Source organism: Notamacropus eugenii, chromosome 3 (genome assembly GCF_028372415.1).
Source record: "Notamacropus eugenii isolate mMacEug1 chromosome 3, mMacEug1.pri_v2, whole genome shotgun sequence".
Lineage (NCBI taxonomy): Eukaryota > Metazoa > Chordata > Mammalia > Diprotodontia > Macropodidae > Notamacropus > Notamacropus eugenii.
Genome location: NC_092874.1, coordinates 261376742 through 261391617, shown reverse-complemented (window position 1 = coordinate 261391617; position 14876 = coordinate 261376742). Strand labels below are relative to the sequence as shown.

General features: G+C 38.1%; 1 protein-coding gene across 3 annotated transcripts in view; it reads right to left on the bottom strand.

Annotated features, from left to right (window-relative positions):
* ACSS3 (acyl-CoA synthetase short chain family member 3) overlaps positions 1-14876 on the bottom strand; it is a 261782-nt gene that overhangs the window by 75387 nt on the left and 171519 nt on the right. For all 3 annotated transcript variants that reach the window (XM_072655479.1, XM_072655482.1, XM_072655481.1), the window contains one exon: positions 3198-3301. In XM_072655479.1, coding sequence (XP_072511580.1) covers positions 3198-3301 — 104 coding nt within the window. The remainder of the gene's footprint in view (positions 1-3197; positions 3302-14876) is intronic.

The following is a 14876-nucleotide window of genomic DNA, read 5'->3' as shown; positions in this document are numbered from 1 at the left end:
GGCTCTGGAGTGAGAGGTCCTGGGTTCAAATCTGGCCTGTGACCTTGGGCAAGTCACCTAAATTTATTTGCCTCATTTTCCTTATCTGTAAAATGAGGAAGCTGGACTAAATGGTCTCAATTTCCTTCCAGCTCAAAGTCAATGATTCTATGACCCTAGCTTATGCTATATTTAGGAACAGAGACTGTACGTCCCCTAATAATGTTCTACTTAGGAACACTAGGCTACAAAATTTAGAGAAGGAAAGGAATCTCACAGATAAACTAGCTCATCCCTTCTTTTTACAGATAAGGATACTGAGGTTCAGAAAACTTGATGTAACTTGTTCGAGGTCACAAATTTCTTTAACTAGAAATCAGTGTGAGAATTCTGCCCAGTTGCCTTGATTAATGGCTATGGATCAGAAGTACAGCTCTGTATTCTCAGACCAGTCATGTGAATGAATAACAGCTCTGTCTGATCCTGCCAGATAGGACAGGCCTCAGGTACACATGAGACAATTAGCTGGATTAATACTTCAACAAGCCAGGTCAGAGTGGCTCACAACCAAAATGGTGGCTACATTATTTCAGCATAGCAAGTCACAAAAATGAGTTACTCTTTACATGAACTGATGCAAAGTGAAGTGAGCAGAACTAGGAGAACATTGTATACAGTAACCACAACATTGTACAATGATCAACTATGAAGGACTTAGCTCTCCTCAGCAATATAAAGATCCAAGAAAAGTCCAGAGGACTCATGATGGAAAATGCTATCCACATCCCAAGAAAGAACTGATGGAGTCTGCATGCAGATCAAAGCACTTTAATTTTTTTGTGGATTTTTTTCCTTTTGGTTTATTTCTTCTTTGCAACATGACTATTACAGAAATATGTTATTTTACATGATTGTACACTTATAATCAAATTGCTTACCATCTTAGGGAGGGATAGGAGAGGGAGGGAGAGAGAAAATTTAAAAAAATATTAAATGAATGTCAAAAAATATCTTTACATGTAATTAGAAAAAAAATACTATTAAAAATGAGCTACTAAGGTATCAGCTTGGATGATCTGCATTGTTAGAAAGTATATCTATACTGTTGAAACCACTGTCCCTTGTAGAATATGATATGCCTACAAAACAACTCAAGAATCCTTACTGTGCTAAGCAATGGGAATTTTGTCCCACTCCTGGGATTTTAAGGGTATAAGGAAATCCCAGTGATGAATTTCCCTCTCCCACCACAAATCAGCATTTGCTCTGAAATATACTGTCATAAAGAGTTAGGAACACTTGAGAGGTTAATTGACTTATCCAGGGACATACAGCTAATAGGTGACAGAAGCAAAATATAAACCAAGGTCTTCTGAAATCTAAGACCAGTTCTGGATCAACTATTGGACACATCAGTGGGGATACAAAAACAAACATCCCTGAAACGGACTTTGTCCCCAAAGGAATGGTTGTTTTCCCCATACTTGAAGAGGACCAAAATGACCTCACTGTGTCAGGGTCAATGTACAATGTGTTCCACTGGAGTTGATCAGACCAGCAGTATAAACACTAAAGCACGAGATTGTGAAATACAGATTAAGTATTACAGGAGACAAGAACGAACAGTAGGGGTTTATACAGTAGATATAGTGCTGGGCTTACAGTCAGGAAGACTCATCTTCCTGAGTTCAAATCTGGAGATATTTCTTGCTGTATGACTCTGAGCAAGTCACTTAACCCTGTCTGCCTCAGTTTCCTCATCTGTAAAATGAGCTGGAGAGGGAAATAACAAACCACTCTAGTATCTTCTGCAAGAAAACACAAAATGAGGTCTTAAAGAATCAAACACAACTGAAAACTGACAGTACACCAGAAAGATATCACAAAGTAGGCAAAGTGATGCAGTGGAAAGGAAAATCAGAGGAAATAGGTTTGCATTATCTGTGCCACTTCTTACCCAAATAACATTGGACAAGGTCTTTGCCTTCTCTGGGCATTATATTTCTCATCTGTAAAATGAATGATTTAAAGTACTTCTCTCTAGGGTCCCTTCCAATTCCAGGCTGAATAATTGAGAAATGGAAATCAAAGTGAGTCCTAAAAGAATCTTAGGATGAGGACACTGGATGTTACCAAGGAAAAAGTACTGGCGCTAGAATGAGGTCCTGCATTTGAGTCTTGCCACTGAGGTTTACAACCAAGTCACTTCTTCTCACCAATCTTTAGCTTCCTTATCTGTAATATGGGGGAGGGACTAGATGAACTCTGGGAATCCTTGACAAAGTGTGTGCCACACAGGACGTACATCGTAAATGTTTACCAACGATTGTAATGTGCTTTGCAAATCTTAAAGTGCTATAAAAATGCCATGATTTTTATCATTACTCTCATCATCATTGGGCAGTTAGGTGGCAATGTGGATAGAGTGCCAGGTCTGAAATCAGGAAGACCTGAGTTCAAACCAGGTCTCAGACACGTGCAAATTGTGTGACCCTGGTCAAGCCCATTTGCCTCAGTTTTCCCATCTGTAAAATGAACTGGAGAAGGAAATGGCAAACCATTCTAGAATCTTTGCCAAGAAAATTCCAAATGGGGTCACGGGGAGTCAGACACGACTGAAACGGCTGAGCAACATGACAAAATTCCTCATTATTATTAGCATTTCTATTCTAGACTGCCTTCCCATATGTGAAGATACATTCAGATGTATGATGATAAGCAGGAAAGGAAACTGTAAGATTGAGGAAAAAAGATGCATTGGAGATGAATCTGCTAAAACTGAACACAAGAATCTAAGAAAGGAATATATCCTATATCAAATTGTTTGCCATCTTGGGAAGGAGGCTATAAATTGGGAGCTCAAGGTCTTATAAAAGTACATGTTGAAAACTGTCTTTAAAAATGTAATTGGAAAACATGAAACGCTATTAAGTAATTGTAACCAAAAATAAAATCTAAGAAGGAATTGAAGATGACCTTAAGTTTTCAAGTCTAGAGAACCAAGAGAAAAGAAACAACATAGTTGGAAACAAGCAAGGTAATTTCACAATACCCAGTGGTGCCCTATCTTTGCAATCAGAGCCATGTTAATCTTGGTTATGGCAATTTCCATACCATACATTAATTATCTCTTGAACCTTAGGTGACATCCATTGATTGCCTCTCCTTATTTTTGTTTTTTCCATTAAGAATTCAGTTTGCATTTGAAAACTTCTCACCTGTTTGCCACCAATGGTCCAAGACTGGTACTCTGAAAACATTTTTTGACCACTCCAGGGTCTCCACATCACAGCGTTCACCAGCCACAAATAAAGTTTTGAACCTGAATGGAAGAGGGAGGCATATTTTAAATTACTGCTTGACAATACATTTTATTTTAAATAAGGGAACTCCCTTATAACAATATGTCCTGGGGACAATAAACATCCCTTACTTGACCTCATGTGAGCAGGTAGATATGATTTCAGTCACAAAATAACCAATTTATAGTGGCAGTGGATAGCCAGCTAGTTTTGAAGCCAAGAAGATCTGGGATCAAATCCCATTTCTGACATATAACTGGCTGTAGGACCCTGGACAAGTCACAAACTCTTAGCTCTTAGGCAACTCTCTTAGACCAAAGTTGCAGAGGAGGTGCTGACCTGAATTGGTTGTGGCAATTTCCTCACCCAGGAGGTCCCAATACCATTGAAATTACCAGTCCAGTCCTTGTCCCCAAAATCAAAATCAGATATAAGGCAATTTATGCGGAGTATGGATGAAAGCGTCTACTGACATACACTAGAAGAAAACCATTATGAGATCATAGATGTAGAGATTGAAGGTAACTTAGAGGTCATACATCAGACTCCCTCATTCTACAGATGAGGAAATTGAGACTGAGAGAGGTTGCCTGAGGTCATAGAGCTAGCAAGCGTCTGAGGCAGGATTTGAACCTGGATTCTCATGACTCCAAGCTTGGAATTCTAACTATGCAAACTAGGTGGACTTTTAAATTATACAGATGTCATCTTACACAATTCAGTATATGTCTTAAAAAAGACCTCTTTCCTCTGACAATAAATAATAGCAATTTAGTTCTGTCTTGACCTTTGCACTCCACCCAGGGGTATCTTAGAATTCCCCTTAAGCATCTGCATAGATATTTGCAAAGGAATGTTGATAATGACTTATACTCAGAGCTCCTCCATAACTCTCCCTAGATGTACACTTTCTGACTCGACATCAGTTTTTCCCATTTCCTAAAGCAAGCATAGGAGAGGCATGAGCTCCACTATGGAAAATGTCCTTTACACAAGCAAGGCAACATTAAGGGGAAGCCACTAATACACTGTTGGAAGAGCCAGGAGTTGATTGAACTGTTGTAGAAAACACTTTTTAAAATTATCAACTGACAAATTTTTATTAAATGCTTACTATATGCTAGTCACTGAGAATATAAAGACAAAAAAATAAGAATGTCTGTGCTCAAAGAGCATAAAAATAAATGTTTTTTAAGCATCTACTATGTACCAGTCACTGTACTAAGCATTAGAGGTGCCACAAAAGTATAAGGCAGTCCCCTTCCTTCAAGAAGCTTTTAATAGGGGGAAAAACTGAACACACATTTTTAAAAAGCTAAAAAGTTGGAGGAGGAGGGGTAGTAGCCAGCAGGAGGGGGAAATGATCCAAGGACTATTTGGATTATTTACATTTCTTATATATAAGATGATTGTGCTTCCAAATTTGTGTCCATTTTCTACCCACAATGCCTACCCACAGTCTTTTATCCACTGGCTTCCAAAACATCCATTAGGCCTAGGATCAAATGCCACCTGAGTACAGACTTTGCACTGACAGTTTCAAAGAGCACAGACTGCTTAATAATTTGTGTGTCTGTAATTACAAATTGCTTCACAGAGTGGTTGTACCCATTCACAAGTCCATCAATGCTAAATCAATATGCCTGTTTTCCCTAAACTAAAATGGGAAACATATAGGAAAAAAATATATTTCCAGCAAGTCTCTCTAATAATGGTCTCATTTTCCAAGATATATAAAGGACTGATTCAAATTTATAAGAAAAAGTCATTCCTGAATTAATAAAGGGATATGAATAGATAATTCTTAGAGGAAGAAACCCAGTCTACCAATAGCCATATGAAAAAATGCTTCAAATCACTACTAGAGAAATGCAAATTAAAACAATTATGACATTCAACCTCACACTTCCCACAAGGTAAGCTTCTTGAGGGCAGGGACTATATTTTTTCATTAGGATTCCTTGCTCTTAACACAGTGCTTGGATCATTATTAAATACCTTATTATCTATCTATCTATCTATCTATCTATCTATCTATCTATCTATCTATCTATCTATCTATCCTCTCTTTCTTTCCTCCCCTTTCCATCTGTTTCCCTCCATCTCCCTCTCCCTCCACCACATCAGTAGAAGCTAATGTAGAGATGATTACTATTCAAGTGTGGGTTGGAAAAAACCACCTGTAATGTCCCTTCCAAATCAATTTCTGTAATTCTGTTATAAATGCTAAAAAAAAAAAAAATCTGCAGAAGTAACAAAGGAGCCCTTGTAAATGATGATTCAGAAAAGCATACGCATAAAAAGTATGTATTTAATCAGAGCAAGGATATGAAAAGAACCAGGGAAAATCATATTTCCCCCCCACAAAAAAGAAATCAGAGAAGTTAATAAGAGAGGTATAACAGGTTATGAATAAAAAACAGTGACTAAATGCTCCTGGATTTATCTAGCTTTTTAAAAAAGAAAAATCCTTTTGCAAAAGATTATTGTTTATCATTAAATACTTTTGGCTCAGAAAGCATGGTCACTTTGGAAATAAGACACAGTTTTGAGTGAAAAAAATATTGGGAAAAATATTAAAGGAACCTGATAATGTGAGGAATTTAAGGAGGTATAACATGATGAATATTATAGCAAATGCTCTAGTTTGAACTGTCTATAAATCAGGAATTGTTCAATAAACAGTTATTAGGCACCTACTATTTCCCATGCACTGTGACGAGTACTTAGGACACAAAAGCAAGAATAAAAAATCTCTCTTCTGAAGGAACTTAAACTTAATAGGGGAAGGCAGTCCCCAATTATATATAAACATAAGCAAAGTGCATACATAGTAAGTAAGAAGGAGAGCACCAGCAGCTCATAGGTGCGGGCAAGAATAAGGAAAGACTTCATGTAGAAGATATCCCTTGAGTTGAAAGGAAACTAGAGGCTAAGGGGGCAGAAGTGATGAGGGCAGGCTTCACAGTCATAAAGAACAGTCCTAAGTGGGACTTGGAGTGTCCCATATGGAGAACAGTAAGAAAACCAGTTTTATTGGACCATACAGTGCATGAAGGGGAGAGATGTAATAGGGCTAGAATGTTGTAACTGGGGGCCAATTGTGAAGCCCTTTAAGTGCCAAATAAAAGAGGTTATACTTGCCTCTAGAACTGGGTCTTAAACTGTGGATATATATCAGGGGTCTGTGAACTTGGATAGGAAAAAAAAAAACATCCTTATTTTCAGTAAACTTTAACTGAAACTTAGAATTTTCTTTAATTATTTAAAGACATTATTCTGAGAAAGGGTCTGTAGGTTTCACCAGATTACCAGGGGTGGGGTCCACACTTAAGAATCTCTGTTCTGGTGACAACTGGAAGTCAATGGAATTCGTAGAATGATCAGATCTATGCTTTGGAAAAATTCCTTCCTGGGGCAGCTAGGTAGCACAGTGGATAGACTACTGGCTCTTGAGTCAGGAAGACCTGAGTTCAAATCCATCCTCAGACCCTTACTAGCTGTGTGGCCCTGGGAAAGTATCTTAACCCCGATTTCCCTTCCCCCCCATCAAAAAAATAAAGGGAAATACCTTTGACAGCTGTGTAAATATTAGTATAAAAACAAGAGGGTGGAAAGTACACTGCACTTAAAGACAGAGATAAAGATAGGAAAATAGTGTGTGTGTGTGTGTGTGTGTGTGTGTGTGTGTGTGTGTGTGTGTGTGTATGTGTGTGTGTGTGTGTGTGTGTGTGTAGGGGGGGAGAAAATAGCCGCTAGAGTCCATTTTTTTAAAAAAAAATTATGTTATCTAACAGTTGGGTTTACCAACATGCTAGGCAATGGATGGAGTATGGGACCTGGAGTCAGGAAGACCCAAATTCAAATCCAGCCTCAGACCCTTATTAGCTGTATGACCCTGGGCAAGTCACCTAACCTTGTTTGCCTCAGTTTCCTCATCTGTAAAATGAGCTGGAGAAGGAAATAGCAAACCCTTCCAGTATCTCTGCCAAGAAAACCCCAAATGGGGTCACAAGAGCTGGACGTGACTGAAACAACTGAACAACACAGACACTTAGGTGCAATTAAAGGGCTAACAGATTTGTGATGACCAAAAAGCTCCTAACAGCAGGAACTTATTTTAAATAGAATGAAAAACAACTCAATGACCAACAGGTCACAGATAAGAGAATATATATGGAAAATAAATATTAAAACTCAAAATTTTACATTGCTGAACATTTTCTACAGCAGTAATTTCTACTATAGATGTTATAAGATACTGTTCTACTACAGTCTAGTTGGGAAAGCACAGGACTACCAGTCAAGAGACCACTATTCTCATTTGCTTTCTGTCATTAATTAACTTTCTCAATCTCACAGGAAGCCTTCCCTAACCCCTCTTCATTCCAGTGCTTTCCCTATGTGCCCTGTATACAGCCTGCTTTGTACATATCCGTTTGCATGTTGTCTCTTCCATCAGACTGTAAACTCCTTCAGGGCAGGGACTGGCTTTCGCTCTTTTTTTGTATACCCTGAGCTTAGCACAAGGCCTCCCACACAGAAGGGGCTTAATAAATGTTTACTGAACAAATGAAAGGATGACAAACTGCTTTTGACTAAGGCAGAGTCCAATAGGACTTTCAGCTCCCTAGTCTTAGCCAGTTATCTTTTTTTTTTCTTAAAGTGTCTAGCACAGTATCACAATGTCTGATGAACTGATAATTCAGAAGTAGTGTTGTAGTTAGGCAGCACAGCAGATAAAAGTGCCAGGTCTAGAATCAAGAAGATTCATCTTCATGAGTTCAAAAACAACCTCAGACAGTCACTAGCTATGTGACCCTGGGCAAGTCACTTAACCATGTTTGCCTCAGTTTCCTCATTTGTCAGATGAGCTGAAGAAAGAAATGGCAATAACTGCTCAAGTATCTTTGCCCAAAAAATCCAAAAACGGTCACAAAGAGTTGGGCTTGATTGAAACAACTGAATAAAAACAAGTGATACTTCAATTTGGAGAAAATATACTTTGTGAATACCCTTTTTTTTTTTTAATTCAAGGTTCCTTAACTTAAGGTCCTTGAACATTTAATTTTTTTCATAATTCTATTTCAATATGATTGCTTCCCTTTCTAATGCTATGTATTTTATCTCATGCCTTTAAAAATAAGATTCTGAAAATGGCCCTATAGGCTTCAGTAGGCTGTAAAAGAGGGACATGTGAGAGAAAAGCTTAAGACCAGGTTTGAGACCTCCATTTCTACCACATGAATTTCCATGCTGAGACCAATCCCTCCTAAGCATTTGCTAACAGGTTTAGTTTCCAATAAAACCTTATCATTAAGACCTTCTCAAACTTATGTAGTCAATCAACAAAAAACATTTTTTCATTTCACCTCAACAGTACAATGAATACTGTAAGCGCTTTCCTTGTATAGACCTTAGGTAGGAAAGCTGAAAATTAAGACCCTGTATGATTAAGCCTAGCAGCAGAGCAACTGTAGTTAACATAAATTTAGTAGAATATAAGGACCTTGAAGGCAAGGATATTTCAGCTTTTGTTTTTTTTCTTTGTATTTTGAGTTCCTCACACATAACAAATGCTTAATGGATTGAATTGAATCTGATTATTATTTTCTAAAGAAATAGATGCCTTGTAAAATGCTATCTCTCCCACAAGCCCCTTCTCTCCTCTGATCCAGTCACACCACTGGTGCAGATACTGACCATTTTATGTCTTAACTTCTACAATACTCTGCTGGTTGGTCTGTCTGCCTCAAGTTTCTCCTCGCTCTGGTCCCTCCTCCAATAGCCTTCCAAAGGGATCATCCTACAGGACAGGATGGACCATATCCCTTCACCTTCTCAATCCTGGCCTTGCCACTGTACTTTCAATGACTCAGAAAGAGAGAGTGAGGTTGATGACTTTACACAGCTCTGCCTCACTTAAATCCAATTCATGCACAAATCAAAAAACTGTGCTCCCCTTGTCATTCGTCCTCTTCAAAAGAGAAAAAAGGACAAATCACAACAAAATCCAGATCAACTATAAAATCTATTTTGGCTTTTTAGATCCGTCACAACTAGGATCCTTCCTAACTTCCCTCCTTTCTTTGTCTTTACTTTGTACTCTAGGATCCGGTGAAAAGAGCTACTGTCACAACCAAGACGCCATCCTGCCACTCTGTCCACTATCTATATCCATGTCTATGTCCTGACCTCTTGGCTTCAGCACTCTTTGCAGCCAGGGGCCTTTCCTAGTTGCTGCCAAGGCCAGCGCTTTCTGTCTGAGATTGCCTCCAATTTATCTTACATTTATCTTGTACATATATAGTTTGCATGTTGCTTTCTCATTAAAAATGTGAGTTCCTTGAGGAAAGAACTGTTCTTACCTTCTCTGAATCCCCAGCACTTAGGGCAACATCTACCATATGTTGTTCAGACATTTTTCAGTCACAAGTGACACTTTGTGACCCCATTTAGGGTTTTTCTGGCAAAGATACCAGAGGGGTATGCCATTTCATTCTCCAGCTCATTTTACAGATGAGGAACTAAGACAAACAGAGTTAAGTAACTTGCCTGGAGCCACATAGCTAGTAAGTGTTAGGCTGGATTTGAACTAAGGAAGATGAGTTTTCCTGGCTATCTACTTAGCCACCTAATTGCCTGTCTACCATAGAGTAAGTGCTTAAAAAATGCTTGTTTGCTTGATTTGATATCTTTACTTTAAATATTTCTAAGTCAAGGCATTCATGATCATTTTTTCTATCTAAAATGGAAGCTATTTTTACAATGAATTTCCAAAAATGGAATGTAGCTGATTTATGTTAAATACTCAATATAGCACTGCCATTCAATAAGCCTTCCCAGGAAAAGGAATCACCATCTGGTAAAACAAAGCTTGGAGCCAATAAAATGATCTCATTCTAGCATCACACTTTAAAAAAAAAAACAACAAAAAACGAATGGTTTTTACAACGATCAGCTGTTATATGTCTTTTCTACTGATTTACATTTTTAATGCCTTTTATGTGGGCATCAGCCATTACCAGATCTATACCCTATTCTGCCATGATGGAAGCCTTTCTTTATAACAAAGAAAAACAGCTAAGCTAAGCCAAGGAACAAAGGAGAACCCCTCTCTTCCTCTTTCCCCTCCTCCCTACTCAAAGTGAAGTGTTTCATTCTTTCTTAAACTTTCTCAAAACAGTTGGAACTACAATAGTTTAAACCATATTCAGTTCTGCCATTTGGGTCTATGGAAAATCAGCAGTATTTATTGAACACCAAAACTGTAAGCAAGGCAGTATATGGTGGTGGGGGAGGGAGGGAAAGGCACAAAGAAACAGGTAGTTTGATACTAGAAACTGCACAGACTGTGGAGTCAGAGGACCTGCGTTCAAAGTCTGTCTCTGCCTTTTACTACCTATACGATTTTGACTAAATCTCTTAACCTCCATTGGCATCATTTCCCTCATCTATAAAAAATGAGGGATGTTGGATTAGCTGGCTTCCAAGGTGTCTTCCAGCTCTAGAACTATAATCTTACATTAAAAAAAAAATTAATTTAGAGAGGATTTCTGCTCAGGTTCAGCTTAGACTATAGGACCTAAGAGGTTCCTTCTACCTCTGAGATTATATAATTCTAATTTCATACTCTAAGCATAATTCTTCCCAATGACTATGAGCTATTTTCTTTGACCATCTCCAAGGATACTGGACCCATCAAATTCAAGTGAAAATAAGGTAGCTGTCACTCATCTGCTAAAACACTGCTGAGAAGAGAGCCTAATCACAGCAGCTAGGCTAAAGAATGTGTTTATTTCCTGCAATCCATGGAAGAATTTAAAGGAACTGATACTGAAATGTTCAAAATTAACCTCAAGTGGTTGGCATAATAGCATTTTCTCAATCATGTAATCACACATAAGGGTGGAAGTTTTATTGTGTTTCATTTTTTTTGGTTGTGTCCAATTCTTTGTGACTCCATTTGAGGTTTTCTTTGCATATTAGAGTGATTTGCCATTTTCTTCTCCAGCTCATCTTACAGATGAGGAAACTGAGGCAAACAGGGTTAAATGATTTGCCCAGGGTCACACAGCTATTAAATGTCTGAGGCCGAATTTGGACTCAGGAAGATGAGTGTTCTTTGACTCCAGGCCTGGCACTCTATCCACTGAACCACCTCGCTGTCCTACTGCGGCAGTCAGGTATTATGCAAAGAGAGCTGAACTCCAGAAAATGAGGTTTGATCCCGGGATCATGTTAGCTGTGGGATGATGGGCAGGCATTCAGGCCTGAGAATTCGTGTGTGTGTGTGTGTGTGTGTGTGTGTGTGTGTGTGTGTGTGTCTGTACAACATTTAGCAGAATGCCTAGAACATATCTACACTTAACAAAACCTTATTGACTAGCTGACTGGAGACATGTGCATGTGGATGCATAAGGTTATGTCTGTATAAATTTAATAATATGGGGAATTTCAAGGAACATTCCTCTACCAAAGTAGACTGGCATCTTCTCAATTAAATATCATAGGATCATAAGATTACAGCTCCAGGACTAGGGAGCAGTCTCAGTTTAAAATCCATACTTTTCATTTTATAGATGACTGAGGTCCAGAGCAGAGAAGTGAGTTGCACCCTGGCATACAGATATTAAGTGGCAAGCTGAGGTTTGATTCTAGGACTGCTGGTTTTAGAACTCATATGTCAGACATGGAGTCAGAAAGACCCAAAGTCAAATTCTGCCTCAGATACTAACTAGCTATATGATTCCTGGAAATTCACTTAACTTCTCTCAAATTCAGTTTTCTCACCTGTAAAATGGCAATAATGAGACTGTTGTGAGTTGTTGTGAGAATGAAATGAGATAATATATTTAAAATGTTTTTAGCTATTGTGTTTTATAATTATTTAGAATAAGTATAACAATCGTCATTTTTGTGTTAGGAGAGAGTGACATTTAAGTGCCAGAAGTTCTGCAAAAAGGATTCATATGTACTTGAAGACACAAGTCCGTCACTGATAGAATGGAACCCTATATTTTGTGCTTTAACCAAGATTTTTTTCTTGGGCACTAATTCATGCCTATGGCATTGGAAGAAAAGATTTTTAAAAAAGGGGAGGTAGCATGACTGGTGAAAAGGGCACTGAACTTAGTGTCATGAGATAAGAGTTCCAGTATCAGTTCTGCCACTTCCTACTTGCGTGATCTTGGAAAAATCAATTCATCTTCCTAGGCCTCAGTCTGAGGCACCTCAGTGGTACAGTGGATAGAGAATCGGCCTGCAGTCAGAAAGATGCCTCTTCCCAAGTTCAAATCTGGCCTCAGACATTTACTACCTGTGTGACCCTGGACAAGTCACTTAACCTTGTTTGCCTCAATTTCTTCATCTGTAAAATGAGCTGGAGAAAGAAACAGCAAAACACTGCAGTATCTTTGCCAAGAAAACCCCAAATAGGGTCACAAACATGACTGAAATGATTCAATAACAACAGGTCTCAGTTTCCTCAAAATCAGGAGTTTGAGATTACAAAGCAAATGTAGTTATCTCCCTGTTCCTTGAATTTCCTCAACTTGATTATCTTAGGGAGCTGATATTGAAAGACCGTAGAAGCAAATGTATCTCAAGCTCTACACAGGTCCCTTGGTAAAGTGGACATAGCATTAGATGGTAAGGAATGGTGTCAATCCACCTTAGACATCTACTAACTGTGTGACCCTGTGTAAGTCAACTTCTTTTAACTCCAGTCTCCTCATCTTTAAAATAGCACTTATCTCCCAAGGCTGTTATGAGAATTCAAAGGGGGAAGAAAAACATATATACATATACATGTACATGTATGTATATGTGTAATAATATAGGTATATGTAATATATATAAATCTCTATAAAATCTATACATATATTTTCTACATGTGTAATATTTTCTGCATATATAACTGTCTTTCAAATATATGTGTATTAAAGTACTATGCAAATCTTAAAGCACCATATAGATGGTAACTATAGTATGATACATTATGAAGTGGATTTAAGTAGTGGCTAGAGAGATGGAAGTTCTCTACACCAATGAAATGACAAATCTTATAATAGGAATAATATCAATAATAAAATAATGAAACAAATAAAATGCAGCTATTCAAGGATTACCTCACCTCAAAGACATTTTTAGAGGCAACTGTTAACAGAGTAAATGATGAAACCCTAAAATGTCACAGACTATTGACACCCCTTGAGGTCACTGGGCTACAACCAGGGGACCAATATGGGATATTGGCCTCAGGATCCCTGATTGGACACAGGTAAGACTGGATGATCTTTGCAGGGAAATTGAAGATCAAGCATGCAATGCAGCTCTTACCAGAAAAGTGGTGGAGTTATGAAGTGCAAAATAAGACACACATTTTTGCACTTGGCTAATGTGAAAACTTATTTTGGCTGCCTACGTATATTTGTTATAAGAGTTTTGGTGCTCTTTTCCTTTCCCCTAGTTAAGCTGAAGCATAAGACAAAGGGAGATAAGGAAGGAAGGAAGGAAGGAAGGAAGGAAGGAAGGAAGGAAGGAAGGAAGGAAGGAAGGAAGGAAGGAAGGAAGGAAGGAAGGAAGGAAGGAAGGAAAGGAAGAAGATTGATTGGTGGGAGAGAGAAGGAGGGAAGAAGGAAGGAAAGGAAGGGTCATTCCTATTCTGAATTCCATTATTCTACAACATAAAGTAAATATGTCAATGGTATTGAGGGAGGGAACCAGTGTTATAATTCATATAATACAGGAAAAAACAATATTCAAAATATGGGGTATTGAACTAATATGTAAATGATGAAATTAGAAATGGGCTGAAAATCTCTCTGAAATGAAAATAATATGAGCATACTTGCATAGTAATACCCAAAGCACCAGGCTCCTAATGCCTCTTAAAACCTATCTGATGAGAGAGGGAATGTGCACTCAGACAGTTTTGATTAAAAATTATGATGAGGACAAGTTGGCATACTTCTCAAAGTATTGAGGTCAAGATCTAGTCAAATCCTGCTCCAGGCTGATTTGGAAAGGCAGATCTTTTGCATACACTAAAAGATATTTAATCATTCAAAAAGGTTACACACTGATTCCAAAGACTTTAGGTGATCCTAAAGAGGTTGTTCATTGTGATTAACATCAGATGTTGAATTCAATCTAATTCAGTTCATGTCCTAAGTCCCTACTATGTGCCAGACATTCTGTATCTGGAGGATACAAAATTCGAAACTAAAGCAGCCATGCTACTAATGAGAAATAATATATGTACAGATAAGTAAATTACAAGATAAAATAAAGATGTGATAATTGTTGGGCTGGCAGGAAATACTAACAACTGGGGGAAGGAGGTGAATTTTGAAGAAAAATAGGGATTCCAGAAAAGGATCCACATGTACAAAAATATTTAGAGCAACTCTTTTTATGGTAGCAAAGAACTGGACATTGAGGGGATGCCCATCAGTTGGGGAATGGTTGAACAAGTTGTGATATATGAATGTAATGAAATACTATTGTGTTATAAGAAATGATGAGCAGGTAGCCTTGAGAAAAACCTAGAAAGACTTATATGAACTGATACTGAGTGACGTGAACAGAACC